Below are 26858 nucleotides of genomic sequence, written 5' to 3' on the forward strand. Positions count from 1 at the left end.
GTTTCATGGGCCCCCTTCATTATGTTCCACCTTAATATTTAATACAAAACAAACACTTACACTCACCTTCTATCACTCACCTTCCATCGTTCCCCCGATGCTCCTCTCTCCAGTCACATACGCGATGCAGGAGCTGTGACCTCAGCTCCTGCTTAGCTCCGGCCCGGCTTGCGTGTGTAGGCGTGATGTGATGACGTCATCGCGCCAACACACGCACGCCGGGCCGGAGCTTTAAATCAGGAGCTGATCTCACAGCTCCTGCTTTAATCGCTTATGTATTCCAGCTCATCGGCGGACGGACGCCGATGAGCTGAAATCGTGACAAGCAAGTGCCGGGGGGCCCCCAGAGGCTCTGTGGGCCCCGGCACTTGCCCGACTATGCCGAGGCTGACCGGGACCCGGACCATTTTGTTAGGGCCGGGCCGCGGGGCTCCGCTAAGCGCGGGGCCCCGGGCGGTTGCCCGGCTCGCCCGGCCCTGGATCCGCCCCTGTCTGGCAACCACACACAATACAGGACGTCAAGCTACTTACTACTCCTCCATAACCCCACCCCATATGACCAACAACCCACCCCTGCCCTGCCAGGCCATGGAAAAATGTTCTTGCTTAAAGCTGATCCCTGGGGGAAAAAAAAAAAGTTGAGGACCACTGCTCTTTATCATAAGGATGTGAAATTCAGGAACAAACTAAAACCTTCCTAGTATTATTTAAAGTTGTATTCTGATATTATATGGGAGTGAAATGGTCGTGTTATGTGATCTCTTTTATGGAGTAATATTTGGATGCTGCACATTATTTGGTTACTACATGGTGGTATTATTTCACCAAGAACATGCAACTCAGTGTTCATGAACATATCCCTTAAATTTTTTTTAAAATAATTCTATATATATTAGTATTTTGTTATGAATGATAAGTAATCAGTTGAGATCTTATTTATTAATGTAGCACTGCTGCCCTGCTCTGTCCACATGGAATATTAGGATTTGCTACAAATGCTTTAGTAATCTGAGTGCAACAGTAAATGGAGAAATAGTCCAACCGTTTAGCTGCCTATGATAAATGATGCGCCTGACATGGCCAAAAATTGTACAATTTCCACTCAGCTGGACTGGAGAGGCTTGAAGTGATGCTTGATAAATTGGCACAGTCTGTGCTCTTGTATATACGTTACCCAGCCCTGTGACATTTAGTGATTGACTCATATACACTGTGAAATCAAAGCATGCTGCTATCTATCTATCTATCTATCTATCTCGTATCTATCTAGGAAGACCCCAGTACAGCTGCACATTCTTAACTTATATATAAAATAAATACTCAGAAACTTAATTGAAATTGTCACAATGACAGTAATTATTCTGAAAAAAAACTCAATAAAAACAATAAAATTAAGATATAAAAAGATTACATTTTACATTAAATAATAATTATCAACCAATCAAAATTTCACATTTAAGTACAAAATGCAAAACACAACATAAAACTTCAATAGCATCCCAATCAAAATAGGGTTAAATGGTCCTTGAAGACACTGTCTGTTACCATAGGTGAGAAACTTCTCCTGTCTGGCTCCTCTGAGAAGTGAAACCCAGGGATATAACGATTGTGGTTGCATTGGGTGTGACCACGATTGGGCCCGCAGGAGAAGGGGGCCCACTGCACTGGCATAGTTTTTTTTTTGTAACTCAAACTTTATTGAAATTTTTTTTTTTTTTTATACAATAAGAAAAGAAAAAACAATTACAAGTTACAGGGCGAACACCCGCCCTGCGAACAGAAAAAGCACACAGTGCAACACAAAATACAATCATAGAAGAATAAAAAAAAAAAAAAAAAAAAATTAAAGACAAAGAAAACAACATAGAAAAAGGAAAAAGGGGGGGAGGAGGAGGGAGGGGGTTAGTGGGACAGATGGGTGGGGGAGAGGACTAAATGTGGGGGGTGAAAGGGTAGGTAGGGGTGAGTGTGAGCAGTCAGGAAACCAGAGAGAGCGCTCGTCAGGTCATCCATACCACAGCCAGTTGGGAAGGGCTCGGGAGGAACCACTGGTCAAATACCTGAGACGAACAACAAGAGTATCAATCAGAGGAGGGGTCAGAACCCAGAAGCGTCCGGTACTCTGCAGACTGTTGAAACCTGAACCAGTAGAACCAGGTTTTGATGTACGCCTCAGTCGTGCCATGCAGGAAAGACGTGAGATTTTCCATGCGCATTATCTCGTTGACCTTCGAAATCCAGAGGGAGAGAGGAGGAGGATCCACTCGTTTCCAAAAAAGGGGGATACAAGCCCGGGCAGCGAGGATCAGGAATCTAAGTAGGGAGCGCTTAAAGACCTTTACAGAAGACTCACAATGATTAAGGAGGAACAGGGCAGGGCCCAAATGGTGAGAAGTTTCAGTAAGCTGGAGGGTTATCCGCTTGACCCCCTCCCAGAAGGACGAAAGGGCAGGACAGGACCAAAAAATGTGTAGCAGTGTGCCTTCCTCATCGCCACAGCGCCAACATAATGGGGAGACCTGAGGAAACATAGCATGGAGTCTCGTAGGAACCCTATACCATCGGGACAAGATTTTGTAGCTGGCCTCCTGGTGGCGAGAGCTGATGGAAGCAGTATTAGAAAGGCGAAAAATGCGCCTACGCTGCTCCTGAGAGAGGGAAAGGGACAAATCAGATTCCCATTTCAGCAAGAACGGCGGAACAAAATCCTCTGGAGGTTCAACCAGGATCCGGTAAGTGAGCGAGAGGGAGTGGCGAAGGGGGCCAGCACCAACACAAATCTTCTCCAAGGGGGTAGGTTCGACGCGGAACACTGCAGGAGCAGGGAGAGAATGTAAAAAGTGACGAAGTTGCATCCCCCGCCAAGCATCCAAAGGGGGCAGCTCAGGAGGGGCCTGGGAATTCAGAAGTGTAGTCCATCCCCCTGCGTCCTGGAAGTGACAGGCACGGAAAATCCCATGACGGCGCCAATTACGAAAAACTCGGTCAAACATTCCAGGTGGAAAGGCAGGATTGCCCAGCACTGGAAAAAGAGCGGAATCCTTAGGGAGGAGAGTGGAGCGAACAAGGCCTCTGGAACAAATCCGAAGCGTGGGACCAAGGGTAGGGTGAGAAAAGAGAGATGACAATGAGGAGGAGTCTAACCACGGGGCAACCTGCAAAGGGATCGGAGAGAATGCCTGTTCGATGTAGACCCAAGGTTTAGAAACAGCATGCCTACACCAGTCCACGACACGAGTCAGGTGGGTAGCCAAGTAATAGGACTTCAGGTCCGGAAGCGATAAACCACCGCAACTCTTGGGACGAAAGAGAAAAGCCTTGCTCACTCGGGCGGGTCTGCCCGACCAGATGAACTTCAGTTGGACGGAAGTGAGGAATCTAAGAAAAGACAGAGGGATATGAATGGGAAGTGCCTGCATCAAGTAGAGAAGACGAGGGAGAATGTTCATTTTAAAAATCGCGCATCTCCCGAACCAAGTAAAGGCTCCAGCGGACCATCGAGTACAATCAGCCCTGATAGACGCCAGAAGTGGGGGGAAGTTGCAACGAAAGAGATCTTTCGGGTCCGGAGTAAGATAAACCCCCAAATATTTGAGAGAAGTGGAGGCCCAATGAAAAGGGAAAGATTGACTCAAGGAGGTGGCCGCCGAGGAGGAAAGGGTCACATTAAGGGCTTCCGACTTCGAAAAGTTGATTTTAAAATTTGAAAGGGTCGAGTAAACCTGAAAGGCGAGCATCAGAGCCGGAAGAGAGACATGCGGGGAGGAGAGAAAAAACAGCAAGTCGTCTGCATAAGCCGCCACTTTGTATAAACGGGAAGAATGAGCAGCGCCTGAGATGTTCGGGTCGGCTCGAACCTGGCGGAGGAAGGGTTCAAGAGTCAGGACGAAAATGAGAGGCGAGACGGGGCATCCTTGCCTAGTACCATTTCGGATAGGGAAGGATTGGGACAATAAACTGTTCACCCTGACCATCGCTGTAGGAAGAGAGTATAGAGCCATGATCCAACTCATCATGCGATTTCCAAGACCAATATGTAACAGGGCATGAACCGCCAGTTGACCCTGTCGAAGGCTTTCTCAGCGTCAGTGGAAAGAAGCATGAGAGGAGAGCCCGATTGTTTAGCTCCATACATGAGGTTGATGGCTTTGGTAGTATTATCTCGAGCCTCACGGCCGGGTAAAAATCCAGCTTGATCCGGGTGAACAATATTTCCTAACAAGGGCGATAAACGGGTCGCAAGGATCTTGGCTAAAATTTTTAGGTCAACATTAATTAGCGAAATGGGGCGGTAGTTAGAGCACAGAAGAGGGTCCTTTCCGGGTTTGGGGATAACCGCTATATGAGCACAGAGGGAGTCACGACAAAGGGCCGAGCCATCGGTGAGAGAGTTGAAAACTTTCAACAGTCTGGGGCGGAGTTCAGGGCCAAGTTTCTTATAGTATACCAAGGTAAAGCCGTCTGGGCCTGGGGCCTTACCCGTTGCCATACTGGAGATAGCTAAAGAAATTTCCTCTTCAACAATAGGAGATTCCAAGGCCGTCAAGTCCTCTAGGGACAGCGACGGGAGACCAGAGGAGTAGAGATAAGAGCGAATACGATCTCGGAACTCCGTTTCAGGGAGAGGAGAAGGGCCAGAGTCTACAGAATACAAAGAGGCATAGTAGTCCCGAAAGGCAGCCGCAATATCGAGGGGCATGTGTAATCGAGTACCCTGGGCGGAACCGATGCATGAAACATAGGTGGAGGACTGCTGAACCCGAAGGGCCCTAGCTAGGGAACGCCCGCTCTTATTTCCGAACTAGTAAAAATGACGTCTACATTTAGCTAGAGTACCCTTCACCCTATCAGTGACAAGCGTACGCAATTCTTCTCGGGCGTTGGCAAGCTGAGAATAAACATCAGGAGTGATTTGGCGTTTATGAAGAAGTTCCAATGAGCGGATCCGCTGCAGCAGAGATTCAATGCAAGCCCGGCGTTCCTTGTTCAAGCGGGAACCATGTTGCAACAGGATACCCCGGATAAAACATTTGTGAGCTTCCCACACCATTGGGGGAGCAATCCCCGACAGTTCCTCCCTCTCAAAGTATTCCCCCAATCGGGTCTTAATGTCATCCAAGATTGTTACGTCATCAAGAAGTGATGCGTTAAGTTTCCATTGACGCTGGAAGGGAATAGGGGAGGACAAGGAAACAGACAAAGTAACCAATGCATGGTCGGAGAAAGTAATGTTGTCGACTTCCGCAGCCAATAAAGAATGGAGATGTTGGTGAGGGATAAAGAGGTAATCGATACGAGAGTAGCGGTGATGGACCGGAGAATAATAGGAGTAATCCCTATCTAATGGGTGGAGTAACCTCCAGGAGTCCACAAGTTGGTGGGAATGAAGATCCCTCTTAACCCTCCTGATGAGCGAGTAAGGGTGAGAAGAGACACCAGCAGAAGAGTCCAATGAAGGGTCTAGGACCAGATTGAGGTCCCCCCCCGCCACCAGGAAGCCCTCCACAAAGCCGTCCAACAACTAAGAGCACGACCCTGTCCCGAGTTAGGTAAATACAAAGAAACAAAAGTAAAAAGCTGAGAGGAGATACGACCCTTGACCATAACAAGTCTCCCCTCAGAATCAGTGCGAGTCTCCAAATGTTCCCAAGGCAGGGAGCGAGAAATCAAGATACTAGTCCCTCTGGATTTCGGGTCGGGAGAAGAGCTATGATATGCATGAGGAAACCAAGCATTAGTCAACTTGTATGGCTTGGTAGAGCAATGGTGAGTTTCCTGCAAAAACACAACATGAAGGCGCTTACCTTTGAGCAGATTGAAGAGTACGGAGCGCTTCTCTGGACTATGAAGGCCTCTCACATTGAGGGAGCCCACGGTGATGGAGGAAAGGCGATCAAGTGGAGGCATGGAGGGAGACGGGCTTTCCCAGCTCACACCCTAAAAAGAGAAAATAATAAAGGGGGGGGAGGAAGGGGAGAGGACGAAGAATTGAAGAGGGCAAAGGGGAGGGAAAAAAAAAAAAAAGAGAAAAATAAAAAGGTAGAGGAAAGAGAGCAGTAAAGGTGGGGGGGGGGGAGAAAGGAAAGGGAAAAAGAACCGAGAGTAGAACAAATCTAACTACCCCTAGACAAATGGGCCAGGGGCACAACAACAAACAGGAAGGAGTGAGGGAGTAAGAAAAGATGGGGGGAGAAGTGGGCCCGCAAGCACCACGAGTGTACCTGGTAAGGAAGACCCCATGCCCCCACCCCCAACAAAGTTGAAAGGGATAGGAAGCACAGGGCTACAAAGTGACTCTAAGGTCCAAATAACAACATTGTATAAAAACAAAGCAAAATCAACAACAAGGGCCATCTATAAAGCCCAGCAGGAGCAGGATCAAGAGGAACAGAGTAGCCACAGAACAAAATAAACACAGTGAAAATGTCCACCAACCACAAAACAAGTCCGAGACCACTCAATATAAAAGGATATTAGCACCGTCCTGTGAGCAGATCAAAAACCGGCGGCATGAGGGATCATGCTTCAATGGGAAGTTGAGCTGAGAGATCCGGTTGACGGAGTGGAGACCCAGGCGGATCCGGTGTTGGAAGACGTCGTGGAGATGAGTTTCGCCGAGGTCTCTCTCTAGAGGCAGCCGAAGAAGAAGAACGCCTGGAACCGCGGCCGCGCCTGGATACAGCAGGGCGGGAGGAATCCAGAGCAAGCCAGTTCGAGACTGAGACAGGGCGCACATCCAGGGAGGCAAACAAATCAGGCAAGTCCGCCGGGGAACGGACAACAATTGAAGACGAGCCAGCACGAACAATCAAATGGAAGGGATGACCCCACCTATAGGAACCTCCACAGTCCTTAATCAGAGTCAACACCGGCTGAAGGGCACGGCGCATAGCCAATGTGCGGGATGAGACGTCAGGATAGAGCTTGACAGAGGCATTCTCAAAAGGCACCGATCCCATATCCCAGGCACACCTCAGGATATGTTCCTTGTCTGTGAAGTAATGTAGTCTACACAGAACATCTCTAGGATTAGCAGGGTCAAGCGGGCCAGAACGTTGGACTCTATTCACACGGTCCATCATGAAGGTAGCATCCAGCGGGCGTTGAGTCGCCATATTGAAAATGGTATTAATTCGGCTGATCAGATCATCTGCACTGGCATAGTTAATGCAATATTAGCATGAAGTGAAAATGTACTTCAGTCAAGAAGTTAACACAATAATAATATTTTATTTTTATAGCATCGACATAATCCACAAACAACAGGATTAAGAGCCTTGCTCATGAGAGCTTACAATCTATGAGGAAATTGGGGGAACATAGGAGGCAAACGAGCAAACAAGGACCTCCCATATCATGTGATTGTGGTGTTGTCAAGCAGAACCTCAAAGCTTCAGGGCAAACATCCATCCATAAAGCTTCAAGCTCTTAGGCCATAGTGCAAAATCTGTAATAGGCCTCTCCATATATACCATTTAGAATACAGGTTCTGCTTATTTGGCAAAGTAGTTTTTGGGCTCCTTCGGGTTCCAGGACATGCATATGATTGCAATGACTGTACCCAATATACCGTAGGTAGTCTACCCTTCAGTAATACCCTCTACATGTAGCATGTCTGACTAAATAACTTGATAGGAAGGCCTCACTAGTACCATCAGCATATTAGTGCAAAAGCAGACAATGCCTTTAACTTTTACCTGGTCCACTGACTAATTTGTCTTTTACTGCATCCCTTGCCCTGTCGCTGGTTCCTCTGTTTGATACTGTTGCATTCACTGCTTCCCTTACCTGATCTATGTAGGAAAAAAGGGTTAAACACTATCATTTTATGCAGTACTTGATTATTCCCGAAGCATCAGACAAAAATGTGACCTGTATTCATTACAAGTTCATCAGATCCACAAAATGTGATCAACAACCGTTCCATCATCCTAGTGTATCGACTGCGACACCCCCAAACACCACCTGACACCTCATCCATCCACCTCAGTAAAAAATCCACTTTTCAAAGTCCAGTCTCTTACGTCAAACTAGGTGCGAGCCCATAAATCACTGGCCTCATTGCCCCGGTCATCTCCTCCACCAAGAGTTGACCCTTTCCTAACTCAGTGATTTATAAGAGAAAGTTACTTTGTTTCATTGGCTATGCTACATTTGCGGTAACTGTTTGTAGCAAGGGCCTAGGAGACAGTAAATTTATTGTCTATGAACCTTGAAGAATGACATCAATGCAAAGTGTCTGGCATTAAGAATTCAGCGGGGATGGAACCACTGGCTCGTCATCCGTCTTCTTGGAGGAGAGTGATGTTTCCTATGTCGTCATACAACGCTATATAAGATTTGACACTATAATGATGAACCTGGAAATTAAAGGAGAATCCTGATAGACCAGACAGAATAGCATCTGCTCCCTGGTCCAGCAGCCATGCACAGGCTCTTCTCCAGTGGACTCATCCTTGCCATTGTCTTCAGCCCTCTCCGATCACTTCCCATCTTGGACCCCAATGAGATTTCCTTCCGAATACCAGGTAAGAAGTAATATATGTTTCTTATACCCATTCTCCACTAATAAAACTACTTTAACTTGAAGGTTAAATTACTGAACGTCTTAATATCCTGCAGCCAATTCCTAATGATTGATCATACAGAAGGGTCATGGAAATTTCAGAAGCCGAAAGTATGCTGGAATAAAATGTCTCCATTAGCCTTGTACTTAGAATAATATTCACGTAATTTTTTTTTATATGAAAGGAAATGACTTTTCTTAAGATGATATTACTGTAATAAGAAATTAAGTGAATATTCCAGACTGTAAGTGAGGGATAACTTAAGGAGTCGGAATAGCAAAGTCATTTTCAGTCACCTTCGGTTTTTTTCAATTAATAGTAATTTTTTTTTCTGTGGTCTTCCTTTACACAGCATAGCAACAAAGCTCTCATATACTTAACGTAAAATATCTGAAAGTCAAACGTGCATAAAGGGATAAATTTTTCATAGTAAAACTAATTTCTATGTATTATTATTGTGAATATTAAAATTTGGCGCAATTTTAAATTATTTAATATTTTAACCTTTATAAATATTTTATTCAGATCTGATATTTTATATTAACTTCTTCATTGAATACACTGTGCCATCATTTTTCATTCTTCATAATCCAGTGGCACTCAGTAGCATACATATTACGCATAGTTTTAATTTCAAATAAATATATATATATATATATATATATATATTGCATATAAATATCAGGATAATAATAATAATGATAATAATAATAACAATAGTAACACATTCTAGCATTAGATTTAGTGCTAAGCCACCAGCATGTCCTTTTGATTGGGTAGTTAGTGTCCCAAACCTGCCCATAGTAATCCTGTCCACCCCGGGGTACAAGTTCAAGGGCTTTAATTCCTATTTTATGCAGATCCAGGGCAGTACACCTTGGCTTCACTCTGCGTATACTTGGCATACAATAATACTGAGATTTACTGCTCCAGCTACACTGAAGAAATGTGTATGTGCCAGGAGCATCAGAGAAGAGTCTGATGAGAACATCAGGCATGTATTAGAGAGACAAGGATAGACATGCTTTCGTAGATAGATTTAGGACACTAAGCAGTCTCCTGACAGGTTCCCTTTAAATATTTGATGAGTTTTACACATTGTTATTATTGCTAGATTCGTTGACATTCACAAATTTTGGAATTTAGGCATTTGTTATTATTTGTTACTTGCTGTCAGTGAATGGAAACATTCTTGTTTATATCCAGAGACTGAAACTCCATCCTGCTCATGTCTTAGGGGCGTTCACACTATCGCCGCTGTCCACCAAGGGGTTTCCGTTCTAAACCCCGGGGAAACTGGACAGGGGACGACTTGCCGGCGGTCAGCTTTAAAACCCATTCATTTGAGTGGGTTTTTAAAGGTAACTGCCGGGTATCCATTGCAGCCTCTCTGCCTGGAAACCATTTTTTTGCATGGACACAAAGTCCTGCATGTACAATGGTTTCCAGGTGGAGAGTCTGCATACAGACACCGGTGGTCACCTTTAAAAACCCATTCAAATGAATGGGTATTAAAGCTGACTGCTGACAAGCTGTTCCCTGTCCAGTTTCCCCGGTGTTTAGGATGGAAACCCCTGGGGGGACAGCGGCGGTAGTGTGAACACCCCACTAAAAAGAGTACCGTGACACACTGCAACGAACCATGCGCATCTCAGTTGCATACTAGAAATAAAATACTGCAACATTTTGGTAGAGTGTTCCTTTAAGAATGGCAAACACTCATACACTCCTGATGCTCCAGTTCTAATTCAATGATATACATCATGTTTAGATTGTAATATGTGATTGGTTGCCATCAGTTACAGCAAATTTCACTCATAGTAATGATTTTTGTGACTGTGACGTTTTGTTCACCGTTATTTGTTATTCTGACTTCCTTCTGACAGATTCAAAGATGGATTTCGGAGATGTGAGCAGCTGGGACGACACTCACTTATTACAGAATCTCCCTTCATTTCTGGACAAGGGCAGAGATACAGATATCGATACAGATGACATTTTCAGCAAAGAAGGTGAAATACATGAAATGAATCCCAAACTAATTAGTATCTTGCCCCAATTAGCAGGGATGTATCTATAGGGAATGGAGAGGTAACAGTCACCGCCTATATGATATATGACACATGGCAGATTACAGATTTTACATTGGGTTTATTTGTTAGAGCAGTAAGTTGTACTTCAGCGACTCTTTAATTGCAGCCAAAGGAGCTACTGTAGACTAGATGCTGCTAGACTAGATGGACCATGAGGTCTTCTTCAGCCATCAGTCTTCTGTGTCTCTCCTGGTTATCGCTTACAAATGTTGTGTGACTGAGGCCTTATACAGAGATATATTTTGTACCTGCTTACATTTCCATACCTTGACTACTGTATGCCACTGCCGAAATCACTTTTTGTAGCGGTGTCCCCAGCTATAAATTGTCCCTGGTATTTTGGTAGATGAGTTCTTGGTCTTCAGTGGTTTGAAGGAGCAGTTCCTGATATTTAGTGGCTTGGAGATCTTCAATAGTCTTCAGTGGTTGGATAGAGTGGACCCTGATCTTCAGGGGTTTGGTGTAGTAGTGCCTGGTTCTCTCTGTGTCATCCCTCAATTTGCAGATACTGACTACAGCATAAATCATAGTTTATCTCAGACATTCAAAAGTAACTAGTAAAACTAACCTACACATCTGAATAAGGAATAAATTGTAATGTAATAAATGTGTTTCTCTTTTTTTACTAGGACTTAGTCTTGGAGCTTATAACATGGATGATGTCATGAAAGAGGTGAGCTATAGTATTGTAGCTGTCATATACAAAGGGTGCAATTTTTTAGTATATAAGTTATATTCTTGTACATAGGGGCAGTATTATAGTAGTTATATTCTTGTACATAGGAAAAGTAATATAGTAGTTATATTCTTATACATAGGGAGCAGTATAGTAGTTATATTCTTGTACATAGGAGCAGTATTGTAGTAGTTATATTCTTGTACATAGGAGCAGTATTATAGAAGTTATATTCTTATTCATAGAAGTATTATAGTAGTTATATTCTTGTACATAGGGGCAGTATTATAGAAGTTATATTCTTGTGTATAGGGAGTAGTATTATAGAAGTTATATTCTTGTGCATAGGGACAGTATTATAGAAGTTATATTCTTGTGCATAGGGAGTAGTATTATAGAAGTTATATTCTTGTGCATAGGAAGTAGTATTATAGAAGTTATATTCTTGTGCATAGGGACAGCATTATAGTAGTTATATTCTTGTACATAGGGACAGTATTATAGTAGTTATATTCTTGTACATAGGGGCAGTATTATAGAAGTTATATTCTTGTACATAGGAGTAGTAGTATAGTAGTTATGTTCTTTTACATAGGAGCAGTATTATAGTAGTTATATTCTTGTACATAGGGGGCAGTATTATGGTAGTTATATTCTTGTATGTGGGGACAGTATTATAGTAATTATATCATATAAAGGGGTCAGTATTATAGTAGTTATATTCTTGTACATAGGGGCAGTTGTTATAGTAGTTATAGTCTTCTACATGGGGTAGAATTATAGTAGTTATATTCTTGTACATAGGGCAGTATTATAATATCTATATATATATATATCTATATCTATCTATCTATCTATCTATATATATATATATATATATATATATATATATATAAAATTATGGCAGTATTAAGGCTGTTATATTCTTGTTTATATATGACAGCATGGTGGTAGTTATATTTTTGTACAGTGGCGTAACTAGGAATGGCGGGGCCCCGTGGCGAACTTTTGACATGGCCCCCCCCCCGACCGACCCCCTCCTACGCATTTCTGCGTGCTCTATTATGCCCCATAGTGGCCCCTGCACACAGTATTATCCCCCATAGTGGCCCCAGTACACAGTATTATGTCCCTTACCCCAGACCCCAGAGTATAATCAGAGACCCAGGGGGAGAAAAACATAAAAAAACCTCTGTTACTCACCTATCTCCCGGCTCCTATGATGTCGGCCTCCAAAGTAGTCCATCTTCAATGATGTCAGACGTCACACGACCCAGGTGGCAGGCCGCGGTGATGAGACGTCAGACGACCAGGCCGAAGCCTGCCCGGATCGTGGAGAGGTAAGTGACAGTGTTTTTTATTTATTTATTTGTTTCTTACCTCTCCCAGGCCGCCGATCATTATACTCGGGGTCCGAAAAGACCCCCGAGTATAATGATAGCAGCGGTAGCGGCACTCACCGGGCACCTAATGTCCCGGGTCCTCTGCTGCTACGGCGGTAGTTACGCCACTGTTTTTGTACATAGGGACAAAATTATAATTCTTAAATTCTTGTACATACCGTAGGTGAGTGTTAGCTTTATTTTATATCACATTTTCTGTGTCCACTAAAAATGTATGGCAATGCATAGAAATCAAGTTAAAAAAAAAAAACATCTGTTACTCTTCATTTTCATTTGTATCAGTCACAAAAGCCTGGTATAGTGTAAAGAAAAATCCTATCACTCTCTAGGAAGGGATCCAAAACTTATCCAATGCTTTATTAATACCTGCAGTCAAGGGACTTACAGGGCTACATACAGGGCTACAGCATTTGCAGATCAAGAAGACAAGGCTGCAGATTACCACCCAAGAGAATCAGGCATGACCCCACCATTAAATATTCTTGTCCATACGAGACAATCTGCCTAAGGACAAGACAAGGTAAGAGACACCTAGCTCATGTTGGTGTCCCTTATCTATCTCATTCAGTTTGTTTCCCTCCTTCCAAAGGCTACTACTCAACCAAGGACAGCAGGCAGGACAAGAGTGAATCTGTGCTGTATTTTGCAGCATAGTGGAAGTAAAATTCGGAATAAAACATATGTGTCTTTTTATATTTCAGGAATTGTTTGACAAGCAGCCACAGATCTCACTATTGAGCCGTTTACAATCTAAAGAGCGTAAACCTTACAAGAAGAGAGCAGGGAATTTGTCTGAATGTTTCTGGAAATACTGTGTCTGACTGAGGAACGTGAAGTATCTATTGGATTCCTGCTTATTTCTACACCTCGTATTTACAATGATGCCTCATCTCAATACACGACGGGATAACAAATGTGAAGATGAACTCTACAAAAAAGTTTATTTTACATTTAAGAAAATATATTGTTTTGCTATTTGTTATAACTTTTTCTTTCCTTCGATGAAAGCTATTTAATAAAAGTAATAATATCAATAATATGCAAAGAATTATTCTACAAATTGTACAGTGGTGTTTGAGTTTCTCCACTCCATGAGGTCACAGGCCTGTACTGCTTTGTTGGCTAATGGTCACCTCATCCCGACCATTGACCTTTATTGAGGTACAAAGCAGGGATGCCCCCCCCCTCTCCCATATTGTTTAACTTGCCTCTGGACCCTCTGCTGTATCACATTACATCCGTGCCCATGTTCTGAGGGATATTGATGGGAAATAGGGAAGTATGAGTAGCCACTTACGCAGATGATCTTCCACTGATGATTGCAAACCCTAGACTATGGCCTCAGTCAGTGGCGTAACTAGGAATGGCGAGGCCCCGAGGCGAACTTTTGACATGCCCCCTCCTCCCCCCGACCGACGCCGAAGACCTCGACCGACCCCCTCCTACGCATTCCTGCGTGCTCTATTAGTGCCCCATAGTGACCCCTGCACACAGTATTATGCCCCATAGTGGCCCCTGCACACAGTATTATCCCCATAGTGGCCCCTGCACACAGTATTATGCCCCATAGTGGCCCCTGCACACAGTATTATGTCCCATAGTGGCCCCTGCACACAGTATTATGCCCCATAGTGACCCCTGCACACAGTATTATCCCCCATAGTGGCCCCTGCACACAGTATTATGTCCCTTAGTGGCCCCTGCACACAGTATTATCCCCCATAGTGGCCCCTGCACACAGTATTATGTCCCTTAGTGGCCCCTGCACACAGTATTATCCCCCATAGTGGCCCCTGCACACAGTATTATCCCCCATAGTGGCCCCTGCGCACAGTATTATGTCCCTTAGTGGCCCCTCCACACAGTATTATGTCCCTTAGTGGCCCCTGCACACAGTATTATCCGCCATAGTGGCCCCTGCACACAGTGTTATGTCCCTTAGTGGCCCCTGCACACAGTATTATGTCCCTTAGTGGCTCCTGCACACAGTATTATGTCCCTTAGTGGCTCCTGCACACAGTATTATCCCCCATAGTGGCCCCTGCACACAGTATTATCCCCCATAGTGTCTTCTGCACACAGTATTATGTCCCACTGTGGACACCATAAACAATTATTATACTCTGGGGTCTTTTCAGACCCCAGAGTATAATAATCGGAGACCCAGGGGGAGAAAAACATAAAATATCACTGTTTCTAACCTATCTCCCATCTCCTACGCTGTCGGCCTCCGAAGTAGTCCATCTTCGATGATGTCAGACGTCACATGACCCGGGACACAGGCCGGGGTCATGAGACGTCAGATGACTAGGCCGAAGTCTGCACGGATCGTGGAGAGGTAAGTAACAGTGGTTTTTTATGTTTTTTACCTCTCCCGGTCCGCCAATCATTATACTTAGGGGTCCGAAAAGATCCCCGAGTATAATGATAGCAGCGGTAGCAGCTGTCACCGGGCCCCTAATGTTCCGGGCCCTGTGGCAGCTGCCTCTGCTGCTATGGCGGTAGTTATGCCACTGGCCTCAGTACTACAGGAGATCTAGAATAAGGGTCTGCTTTCTGAATATACCTTGAACATGGACAAGAGTGAAGCTCTGTTGTTGAAAGACACATGAAGAGTCTTGTGGTCTGAGGAATGTTTCTTGAAGTGGTGTACTTCATCCATCCAGTACTTGGGGATGGAGATATCTAAGTTGCCCACACAATTATACCTTCATAATTAGAGATGAGCGAACACTAAAATGTTCGAGGTTCGAAATTCGATTCGAACAGCCGCTCACTGTTCGAGTGTTCGAATGGGTTTCGAACCCCATTATAGTCTATGGGGAACATAAACTCGTTAAGGGGGAAACCCAAATTCGTGTCTGGAGGGTCACCAAGTCCACTATGACACCCCAGGAAATGATACCAACACCCTGGAATGACACTGGGACAGCAGGGGAAGCATGTCTGGGGGCATAAAAGTCACTTTATTTCATGGAAATCCCTGTCAGTTTGCGATTTTCGCAAGCTAACTTTTCCCCATAGAAATGCATTGGCCAGTGCTGATTGGCCAGAGTACGGAACTCGACCAATCAGCGCTGGCTCTGCTGGAGGAGGCGGAGTCTAAGATCGCTCCACACCAGTCTCCATTCAGGTCCGACCTTAGACTCCGCCTCCTCCGGCAGAGCCAGCGCTGATTGGCCGAAGGCTGGCCAATGCATTCCTATGCGAATGCAGACTTAGCAGTGCTGAGTCAGTTTTGCTCAACTACACATCTGATGCACACTCGGCACTGCTACATCAGATGTAGCAATCTGATGTAGCAGAGCCGAGGGTGCACTAGAACCCCTGTGCAAACTCAGTTCACGCTAATAGAATGCATTGGCCAGCGCTGATTGGCCAATGCATTCTATTAGCCCGATGAAGTAGAGCTGAATGTGTGTGCTAAGCACACACATTCAGCACTGCTTCATCACGCCAATACAATGCATTAGCCAGTGCTGATTGGCCAGAGTACGGAATTCGGCCAATCAGCGCTGGCTCTGCTGGAGGAGGCGGAGTCTAAGGTCGGACCTGAATGGAGACTGGTGTGGAGCGATCTTAGACTCCGCCTCCTCCAGCAGAGCCAGCGCTGATTGGCCGAATTCCGTACTCTGGCCAATCAGCGCTGGCCAATGCATTCTATTAGCCCGATGAAGCAGAGTGTGCACAAGGGTTCAAGCGCACCCTCGGCTCTGATGTAGCAGAGCTGAGGCTGCACAAGGGTTCAAGCGCACCCTCGGCTCTGATGTAGGAGAGCCGAGGGTGCACTTGAACCCTTGTGCACCCTCAGCTCTGCTACATCAGAGCCGAGGGTGCGCTTGAACCCTTGTGCACACTCTGCTTCATCAAGCTAATAGAATGCATTGGCCAGTGCTGATTGGCCAATGTATTCTATTAGCCTGATGAAGTAGAGCTGAATGTGTGTGCTAAGCACACACATTCAGCTCTACTTCATCGGGCTAATAGAATGCATTGGCCAGCGCTGATTGGCCAGAGTACGGAACTCGACCAATCAGCGCTGGCTCTGCTGGAGGAGGCGAAGTCTAAGATCGCTCCACACCAGTCTCCATTCAGGTCCGACCTTAGACTCCGCCTCCTCCAGCAGAGCCAGCGCTGATTGGCCGAATTCCGTACTCTGGCCAATCAGCACTGGCTAATGCATTGTATTGGCGTGATGAAGCAGTGCTGAATGTGTGTGCTTAGCACACACATTCAGCTCTACTTCATCGGGCTAATAGAATGCATTGGCCAATCAGCGCTGGCCAATGCATTCTATTAGCGTGAACTGAGTTTGCACAGGGGTTCTAGTGCACCCTCGGCTCTGCTACATCAGATTGCTACATCTGATGTAGCAGTGCCGAGTGTGCATCAGATGTGTAGTTGAGCAAAACTGACTCAGCACTGCTAAGTCTGCATTCGCATAGGAATGCATTGGCCAGCCTTCGGCCAATCAGCGCTGGCTCTGCCGGAGGAGGCGGAGTCTAAGGTCGGACCTGAATGGAGACTGGTGTGGAGCGATCTTAGACTCCGCCTCCTCCAGCAGAGCCAGCGCTGATTGGTCGAGTTCCGTACTCTGGCCAATCAGCGCTGGCCAATGCATTCTATTAGCCCGATGAAGTAGAGCTGAATGTGTGTGCTTAGCACACACATTCAGCTCTACTTCATCAGGCTAATAGAATACATTGGCCAATCAGCGCTGGCCAATGCATTCTATTAGCTTGATGAAGCAGAGTGTGCACAAGGGTTCAAGCGCACCCTCGGCTCTGATGTAGCAGAGCTGAGGGTGCACAAGGGTTCAAGTGCACCCTCGGCTCTCCTACATCAGAGCCGAGGGTGCGCTTGAACCCTTGTGCAGCCTCGGCTCTGCTACATCAGAGCCGAGGGTGCGCTTGAACCCTTGTGCACACTCTGCTTCATCAAGCTAATAGAATGCATTGGCCAGCACTGATTGGCCAGAGTACGGAATTCGGCCAATCAGCGCTGGCCAATGCATCCCTATGGGAAAAAGTTTATCTCACAAAAATCACAATTACACACCCGATAGAGCCCCAAAAAGTTATTTTTAATAACATTCCCCCCTAAATAAAGGTTATCCCTAGCTATCCCTGCCTGTACAGCTATCCCTGTCTCATAGTCACAAAGTTCACATTCTCATATGACCCGGATTTGAAATCCACTATTCGTCTAAAAAGGAGGTCACCTGATTTCGGCAGCCAATGACTTTTTCCAATTTTTTTCAATGCCCCCGGTGTCGTAGTTCCTGTCCCACCTCCCCTGCGCTGTTATTGGTGCAAAAAAGGCGCCAGGGAAGGTGGGAGGGGAATCGAATTTTGGCGCACTTTACCATGTGGTGTTCGATTCGATTCGAACATGGCGAACACCCTGATATCCGATCGAACATGTGTTCGATAGAACACTGTTCGCTCATCTCTATTCATAATGTGTTGAAGTATATTGCCTCACTAGAATCAAAATTAAAATCTTGGGAACACCTTACATTTATGGGGAGAGCTAACCTATTAAAAATGGTGGAATTCCCAAGACTTCTCTGTTTGTTTGAATCCCTCTCAAGATACCTATGCCCTGTAGACGAAAGACATAGCAATAAATTGTATAGGGAATTTATCTGCGGTGGGGGGAGGCTGAGAAATACTATTTACCGTATTTTTCGGACTATAAGACGCACTTTTTTTCCCCAAAATTTTTGGGGAAAAGAAGGGTGCGTCTTATAGTCTGAAGGTGGCGCCTGGCATCCGCTGTACTAGAGAGGCGGAAGCCGGCAAGTGATAGACGCCATTACAGGTGCCGGGGCCTGAGACATCGCTGCGCTCTTCTGCCCTGCTGGCTTCATGCAGGGCAGAGGATCGTAGCGATGTCTCAGGCCCCGGCGTCTATCCCTCCCCGGCATCCGCCTCTCTAGTACAGCGGATGCCGGGTCGGTATCCGTGGCCCCTTCTCCCCCGGGGCCGGTCCCCACCAGCCCCGTACCTGTGACGTTGCAGGCCGGCTCCTGCGCGACGATATCGCAGGAGCCGACCTGTTCGGGTGACAGCCGGGAGCCTAATGAGGCTCCCGGGCCTGTCACTGCTGTATTAGTATTGCGGCTGGTCTCTATGACCAGCCGTAATACTAATAGACAGAATGTCCCATAGACGGCAATACAGTTGTATTGCCGTCTATGGGACTTGCGATCAAGTGACTGCAGGTTCAAGCCCCCGGGGGGGAATAAAATAGTAAAAAAAAAAAAAAAAAAGCTTTAAAAATATGAAATAAATAAAAGTTCTAAATCACCTCCTGTTTTTTTTTCAATACAAGGTGATCTAAGCAATAGATATCCCCCAAAATGGTATAACTAAAAAGTACAGCTGGCCCCGCAAAAAAAACGCCCTATACATCCCCGTACAGCTGCAGGGTCACCTGTCAATGTGGCCTTGCAGCTGTTGCAAAACTACAACTCCCATATATTAAATATTTTACCATTTTTTGCTTCAAAATTTTTTTTCCCTATTTTCCTCCTCTAAAACCTAGAAATACGGTATATCCTACAAGAACCTGATATTAGAGCATTTAATCTAGCAGCAAAGGATTATTTCTAATTGGACACAGGACACCTCCTTCTACACAACAGTGACACTTGATCAACCTCTGGTCCCCCATATTGCTCTCTGAAACCTATTACACATGACTTACAACTCTTTGCCTGTACATATTAGAGTTAATCTGCACCCTTCAGACCACACCATTCCCTGACCAACCATTTTTCCACTACTTACAGGCACAAAGCAATGCGTCTCCTCCCCTTCACTCCTCTTCTTACACAAGACCACCACAAAATGGCAACGGAACATACGCAGTCGGCTGTTCCATCAGCCATTTTGTGGTGGTCTTGTGTAAGAAGAGGAGTGAAGTGGAGGAGACACATCAGGAGCAGAAGACAGAGGCGTGCTGGATGGATGACAATGCTGTGCTCTGAGCACAATTAGCATAAAAAAGAAAAGAAGAAGAATTAAAAATTGGCAGCACGGACCTGCAAAAGGGAGGTAAGAGATGAATAGCCTTTCTAATGGCTATTCCGATGTGCTTTTAGTTTAAAAACAGTTGTTTTAATTGTAGAATTCCTTTAAGGATCCTCTAACGCCAGCTCTGTACATCCTTCATCCTCCAGTAATTCCAGCCCAGGTGCAATTTGTCTCTGGTCTTCACCATTCCCAAATAATCACTTGTGTTACTTTCAGTACATTCTCTACTGTCAGGTGAGTGGTCGAACTGTGCCAGAATAAGAGGTGCGGCACCTGTTGAAGGAGTTGGTGGAGTTGGTGAAAGGTCTTCTTTTAATGTCAAAGATACTTCAACATACAGGTACATAAAAACTCCTTTTTACAACGGGTTCTAAGGAGAAAAACAATGACGCACTCCTCTGATTTAAGTGAATTTAGTAAAAGAAGTAAAAGATAACGCACAAGAATGCAAGCAATACTTATTCAAGTTTGGGGGAACAACTATAGGGCACTAAAGTGTGTGGAGGGGCCACTATAGGGTTTTTATAGTGCGTGGAGGGACCACTATTGAACATTGTACTGTGTGGAGGGACCACTATGGGACATTTTACTGTGTGGAGGGACCACTATGGGACATTTTACTGTGTGGAGGGGCTGCTACAGGGCATGATAGTGTGTGGTGGGGCCACTATAGGGCATTATAGTGCATTGAGGGACTACTATGGGGCATTTTACTGTGTGGAGGGACCACTATGGGACATTTTACTGTGTGGAGGGACCACTATGGGACATTTTCCTGTATGGAGGGGCCGCTACAGGGCATGATAGTGTGTGATGGGGCCACTATAGGGCATTATAGTGCATGGAGGGACCACTATGGGGCATTTCACTGTGTGGAGGGACCACTATGGGACATTTTACTGTATGGAGGGGCCGCTACAGGGCATGATAGTGTGTGGTGGGGCTGCTATAGGGCATTAGAATGTATTGAGGGGCCATGATGGGGCAAAATAGTGTGTGGAGCGTCGGTGTTACAGGGGCCATCAAGCTGCACTCTGTACCAATAGTCAGAGTAAGGGCCGGCCCAGCAGCCCATATTACAGTAGGCCCACCAGGAATTTTCCCAGTGATATACAATACTTGACTAATTCGCCCCTGGATACTTCACAGATATGAGATACAGTAAAACCTCTCAATTCCTCTGTGTCAGATTCCTCTGTGTGAACCAGTTACACAGAGGAATGATTTTAGTCTTTGGATTAGGGATTTGTGGATATGAATATGACTTATTTTGCCACTTTTAGTCTATTTAAAAAAAATAATAAAAGAATAATAATAATTGATTGAATAGAGAGCCCCTTTAAGATTGCAGGCCCAGAGCAGTTACCCACCATCCATGGGAAACCTAGATGGCTACAATCCATCTATATCTCTTATGACACATACAGCCATACTGTGTGCACTACCTGACGGTAAAATCACATGCATGATGCATGTCTATAGATGAAACAAGTTTATTATCAGCTGGAAATTGACTGCATTTCAGTGAGGTCCAGGGAGATGTCGGACATGTTTCCTCATAACTTACATCGATAACAGACGTCCATGTTATATATAGGTTTTATTGATTTCTGTGGTATCACAAATCAGTCACCGACAGGAGTTCTGCAGTTCAGACACATTATCATATAAATCTAATTCACGGGGTCTGCGGCCCTGGTCTGCAGGGAAGATAAATGTACCCAGAGATTCTGCATAATCGGCTCCTCCAGGGCTCCAAGGTGCACTTATCCCATGAAAGAGAGAGAGAGGAGCGAGAGAAGATATAGCGTCTGGATTACAACTGTAAGGATTTTATTTAACCAGTTGCTATAATGTTACAATCTCGTGCAGCAATTCTCATAGCCTGCCATAGAGATGCATTGTGACACTGCTCGAGACCCAGGCCTGGGAAGGTTTTGGCCTTGGTTCCATGATCTGGACAGTGTAGTGCCAATATCAGAAGAGGTTGGACTCCCACAAAGCCTACACTCATTCTACTTCATACCGGCACTCATCATACAGCATCTCAGCACAACTGTGTGTCAGTATAATACAGTGGGTAGATTGACAGAGGTCTCCAATGATCCGGATATCCACAGGAATAACAGGTAAGTATGATGGGGCTGGGGGGGGGGGGACAAACTTCTTTCCAGTGATGTTCTGGGGGTGAGGATATCCATTAGACTAGGGATAGGGAACGTACGGCTCTCCAGCTGTTGCAAAACTACAACTCCCAGCATGCATACTTGCTCTGCTGTTCTTGGAACTCCCATGGAAGTGAATGGAGCATGATGGGAGTTGTAGTTTCACAGCAGCTGGAGAGCCGAAGGTTCCCTACCCCTGCATTAGACCAAAACCCCAAAAAGTCAGCAGAATGGCTAAAACGTAATATATGTAGGTCACATCACCTAAATATATTACAGTAAAACAAAGCAGTATTGTTAATATATGTACATTTTATAGTTGGACAGTTGGAGGGAGGGCATTAATTTATCCTAGACAAATAAATTATAGGGTTTAATGTAACAATTACATATAAACTTTAATGTGTTTTCCTATGAACCGCCCAATCCTGTCCCGTCACCAAAACTCCGTCCTCCACCGGGATATGAGAAACTTGGCTTGGATGAAAGTAGACCTTGGTACAAAAAAGGTTGAGGAGCGCTGAATCATAAGAACAATCATTTTACTTTTACATTCTGTAGACACAATGGTCTATTTCCTAGTATTGGTTGGAGGGTGGACTCTGAGAATCATTTTATCTGGTGGGCCCAAGGAACCTCAGTATGAAACTGGTTGGCATGCTAACAGAAGAGGCTGGTAGACCATGCTCAAGTGTGTGACTGTCCTGACTAAGAAACCACATTCACCTGGAACCGGCCTTGCTCAAGTTTAGGAGTAGTTGCCCCTTTTTTTTTTTTTTTATGAATGATGGACCAACATCAGGACAGATGCACATTATGGTAACTTTCCTTTTGTAGGTATCTCTCTGCATTACATGTATTATAAGATTTCTTTCTATTACTTAAGTAAGCCAGTTTAAGATTAGTTAGAGGCTGATGTGGAGTTGCTCTGTAAATGTGTAGACCACGGCACCTAAGACAGCGAGAGCCCTAGAATGATTACATCCCACGTGTCTAGACCTCAGATCGATAGATCTCTTACTAGACGCACAACTCATCCTTTCATTCATTACTTCTCAGGAAATTATAAATCCCTGCTGACAGATGACAACATGTGGAGAATGGATAGCTACAGGTTCAGAATACCCGGGTCTAACTTTAGGCTCAGAAAATTACAGTACAGTAAGCTTGGATATAGGTATTCAGGTTTATGTGCCCAGCTCTATGCATTACATTTTATGTGATATTCAAAGGATTTTTTTATGAAAAAGAAATTGTTCCACAGGACTATTAAGATGAAGAATATGAGTTTAGGGGCTTGCTTCTTTTGGCTCTATGATTCAAAGGATAGCGGGAATGGGCCCTCAGCAGGCTAGGGTGACAACCTAGTGTGCCCCTACACCAGAGAGCATAGTGGTATGAACCGCTACTGTAAAGATTGTATTCTCTACAATAGTATTGAGCAGAAGTTCTGTCAAGACACTGAACAAGCAGGGAATGCAGTTAGATTTCAGCTCTGAAGCCTGCAGAATTATGAATTCAGTTCTGGATTTTAATAAAGTACAGAAGAACTGTGGTGAGTGAATGCACCCCTTAAACCCATTTAACAATTTTTAGGACGTAAGAAAATACAAAGTTAGACAAACAAATCCTCAAAGTTCATTTATCAATATAGAAATTTACAAATAAAAAGGAAAACGAAACGTCTTGAAACCACTCACTCCGTTCTAGTACATGTTTAATGACAGTGATATTTACAGACAGGACAAGGTGCACAAGGAAACGACCTCCATCTTGAAAGAAGAATGTTCACAGAAATTCGGGATGGATTTTCCAAAATAAGACAGTGCAGGTCCACTGGAAAGCTGTGTTGGTAGTCAGAACATCAGACTGTGGAGTGGACAGTGAGAGTCTTGGCACACGGTCGGTCATAAATAGGAAAACGGTCAGCTTCTTTCCCAGGCCATAAAGACTCAGGAAAGAACATGAAGCTTCCTCTTCCTTTGTGCTGTGTCGAACGGACTTAAATAAAACTTTTTATATAGAAAATAAAAACTTAGTTTACAAAGAAAAAAAGTCAAGTTTCTGAGTTTGTTGTGTTTTCTCCTGGGTCACGGAGACTGTTCAGGCACGGATTTTGTTGTGTCGTCGATTGTTCTGAAGCTTTCGTGGAGTTGTCCTCTTCTCCGTTGTCTTTTTCCTTCTTTTCTTGCAGATTTTTATTTGCCATCTTGCCCTTTACACATGTGACACAGCCCTGTGGGCATCAAGAGAGAAGGGCATAAGAATTCAGGATTTATACAGACGACAAGATGGTGTATTCTCTCCTACAAAGAGGTCTAGACCAATGCTTTTCAACCTGTGCTATAGCTCCAACTCCTCTCATGCTGGGCGTTCTAGTTTCACCACAGCTGGAGACTCACAGACCAGAGACTCCTAGTACAGGACACAAGGGGGCGCAGTATGACAAGGAGATAACAAAACATCCTCCATGCTCCACCTCCTTAGGCGTCATACAGTTTTTCATGTTGGGAGGGTTGGCTGACAACCAATATACCATAGCTAATTCTACAGAGATTTTTGTCCAGCCCTCCTAGAGCCTGAATATAAATTTTCCTTTGGTACACAATGTGAAAACCTACTCATAATTGTTGCACTGCACTTCCAAGAGTCCAGGACACATGGGTGACAATAAAACTCTAAAATTCCTACCAAGCTACATAAATGACCTTAGAGACTCTACCATGGAGTACATTATATAGTGCCCCCTATGCATATATGGCATTATTCCCTACAGCAGGGCAGTTTGCATTTTTCTCCTATAGGATCACAACTAAAAAGTTAAAAGAAATCAGAACTCTAACCCGTACTTGAGTGTCGATCTCTTGCGGGATCGTGCGGTTTCGAATCCACGAGTGCACCTCTGCCAGCTCCTCCTTTTGCTCTTCGGTGAACCAGGGCTGCTTGTTCCGCATGGCAGTCAGTTTCTCCAGATCTTCTTTCAACAAGGTCTCCTTATCCCTGCAAAAATGAAGCACGAGAGCCCAGAAATAATATACTAAGCAAGGACAGATCTCAGCATTATGAAGCAGTTAGAGTGGATCTTGAGAAACTGACATTTCAATAATTTTTTACATTGTGTCAGGGGAATTTAAGGACATTTTAGTATTATATTGAGTGACGGAGCTTACATTTCTTTTAAAACCAAAACGACAGGCTCTTTAGCCTGACGTTAATCTCCTTGCTCTGTATATAGGTTTAGTGATTTTTACATCTGCTGTAATCTTTATGACACTTTTCCTGCCTATTACTGACTGTCAGCAGTGATCACTAGCAGCACAACTAATATATCACTTCCTGACACGTCTCTTATTACCCAGCTGATAGATAGAGAAAGGTGTGTCGGACAGTGAGAGAGAAAATGTGCTGTTAAGCATCTGTGTGAACGGTAATTGATAGGTAGATAAAGTGTAGTAGAGGCTATGATAGCTAAATAAATCACTACACAAAGCTGTATATACAGGAGGGAGATGAGAGGCTAAAGGTTACAGAACCTGCCCTTTCATGTAACTGTATGCCATACTCAGTGAGGTGGATTCATCATTCCCTCTATGCCAGCTATCCAGTATAGAGGGATGATATTAAGGCTGGTCTTACACGACCGTATTGAATGTACGGGCCGCAAGTTGCTGATCACAACATAGACTCCGCAAACGTCTGTGTCCTGCCGCACTCACCCATAGAGTTCTATGGGCGAGTCCGCGCAGTGCCGCAATTCACGGCCATTACGGACATGTTCTTGAAATTGCGGACTACGGTTGCGGCCCGGCCACACCACAGATAAAATATCCGGTGGTGTAAGAGGCCGCATTGACTATAATGTGTCCGCAAATGGTCTGTAATTGAAAACCCTCAATCGCGGACTTCCATTACGGTCATGTAAGACCAGCCTTAGGTGCACATTTGATGCAAGGCCCTTTGTTGTGCCAAACATGCACAACAAGCCCTGATCTGTGCTTTGCTTGCCATGTTGTACGAATGTAGGGCAGGCAGACAGATTTATTATTACACACACCAGTTTTCTGGCGTTAGTTAGAATGGATATCTAACAACCATTCCTAAATGGTGCAGATTTCCAACTGAAGAAGGGACAGCTGACAGATTTATGAAGAAGCCGCAGCTCTCCATAAATCTCCCATTTCCTGGCACCAGTTGGAGCCTTTATTAAGACTGATGTATGATACTCCAGTCTCAATAGACTTACGCCATTGTGTATACTACATGCTGTTCACAGTACAAACCCTCTACAATGTTGACCAGTCACGGTGTTTCTAAGGAGAGACTTTACAGCCTGTGTTTTTGAAGAAAAGTAAGCACAGTCACAATCTTAAAAACATGTTCCCAAAACTACAGACACAATATTGAAATGACAGTCTATAATGATCAATAAAATATAAAGCAATGTCAGATAAGTGTATCCTGGAACTTTGTATACACTCTTCAACTTCTGCTTCCCTGCACATATCATGGCGTCTGCAGAGGTGCATGTTGAAGGAAGGGAGTGTATAACAGCAAGTTGCGGCCTTTTCATGTTGCTAAAAACTTATAAATTGAGTGGGGACATGCCGATTTCTTACCTCTCGGGCACCTGATAAGTCATCATAATAGGGGTAGGTGTACGCTCTATCATAGTCCATATGGAGTCGCCTGCAGCTTTGGGAAAAGAATCCGTTTCCACCACCTCTTGTCGTTTGTGCCCCTTCTTGGATGTATCAGAGGACTTGCTAGCAAAATACTTGCTGCTGTTACTACTGCCTTTAATATTTTAATAGAAAAAAAAACACAAAATCAAACATATGGTAGGGTCACGGTGAAGATCTCTCGTTTTCTCTCACATGCATACAACTACACAGCTCACCATTATCCAGGTCTATC

General features: G+C 44.6%; 3 protein-coding genes across 8 annotated transcripts in view; 1 reads left to right on the forward strand and 2 right to left on the reverse strand.

Moving 5' to 3' along the window:
- The window catches only part of VAMP3 (vesicle associated membrane protein 3), a 226420-nt gene that overhangs the window by 90011 nt on the left and 109551 nt on the right, over window positions 1-26858 (reverse strand). The gene's annotated exons all lie outside the window — the stretch shown is intronic.
- Window positions 8426-13560, forward strand: UTS2 (urotensin 2). The gene is made up of 4 exons (XM_075278519.1): window positions 8426-8528; window positions 10454-10579; window positions 11290-11333; window positions 13441-13560. Exons 1-4 carry the CDS (start codon window positions 8426-8428, stop codon window positions 13558-13560), a joined length of 393 nt encoding a protein of 130 aa, XP_075134620.1.
- The window catches only part of PER3 (period circadian regulator 3), a 47516-nt gene continuing 44221 nt past the window's right edge, over window positions 23564-26858 (reverse strand). For 3 of the 6 annotated variants that reach the window (XM_075279926.1, XM_075279923.1, XM_075279924.1), the window contains exons 20-22: window positions 26561-26738; window positions 24788-24944; window positions 23565-24180 (exon numbers count right to left, since the gene is read on the reverse strand). In XM_075279926.1, coding sequence (XP_075136027.1) covers window positions 24001-24180; window positions 24788-24944; window positions 26561-26738 — 515 coding nt within the window. In that variant the 3' untranslated portion in view covers window positions 23565-24000. Of the gene's footprint in view, window positions 24181-24787; window positions 24945-26560; window positions 26739-26858 lie in introns of those variants that run through there. The other 3 variants (XM_075279927.1, XM_075279925.1, XM_075279928.1) reach the window with 3 other exon arrangements.

Source organism: Leptodactylus fuscus, chromosome 6 (assembly GCF_031893055.1).
Source record: "Leptodactylus fuscus isolate aLepFus1 chromosome 6, aLepFus1.hap2, whole genome shotgun sequence".
Lineage (NCBI taxonomy): Eukaryota > Metazoa > Chordata > Amphibia > Anura > Leptodactylidae > Leptodactylus > Leptodactylus fuscus.

Excerpts from the sequence above, each read along its gene's own strand:
- UTS2 (XM_075278519.1), top strand. The coding sequence starts at position 8,426 with ATGCACAGGCTCTTCTCCAGTGGACTCATCCTTGCCATTGTCTTCAGC. Across the intron at positions 10,580-11,289 it reads TGACATTTTCAGCAAAGAAG|GACTTAGTCTTGGAGCTTAT; the intron begins GTGAAATACATG and ends TTTTTTTACTAG. Across the intron at positions 11,334-13,440 it reads TGGATGATGTCATGAAAGAG|GAATTGTTTGACAAGCAGCC; the intron begins GTGAGCTATAGT and ends TTTATATTTCAG.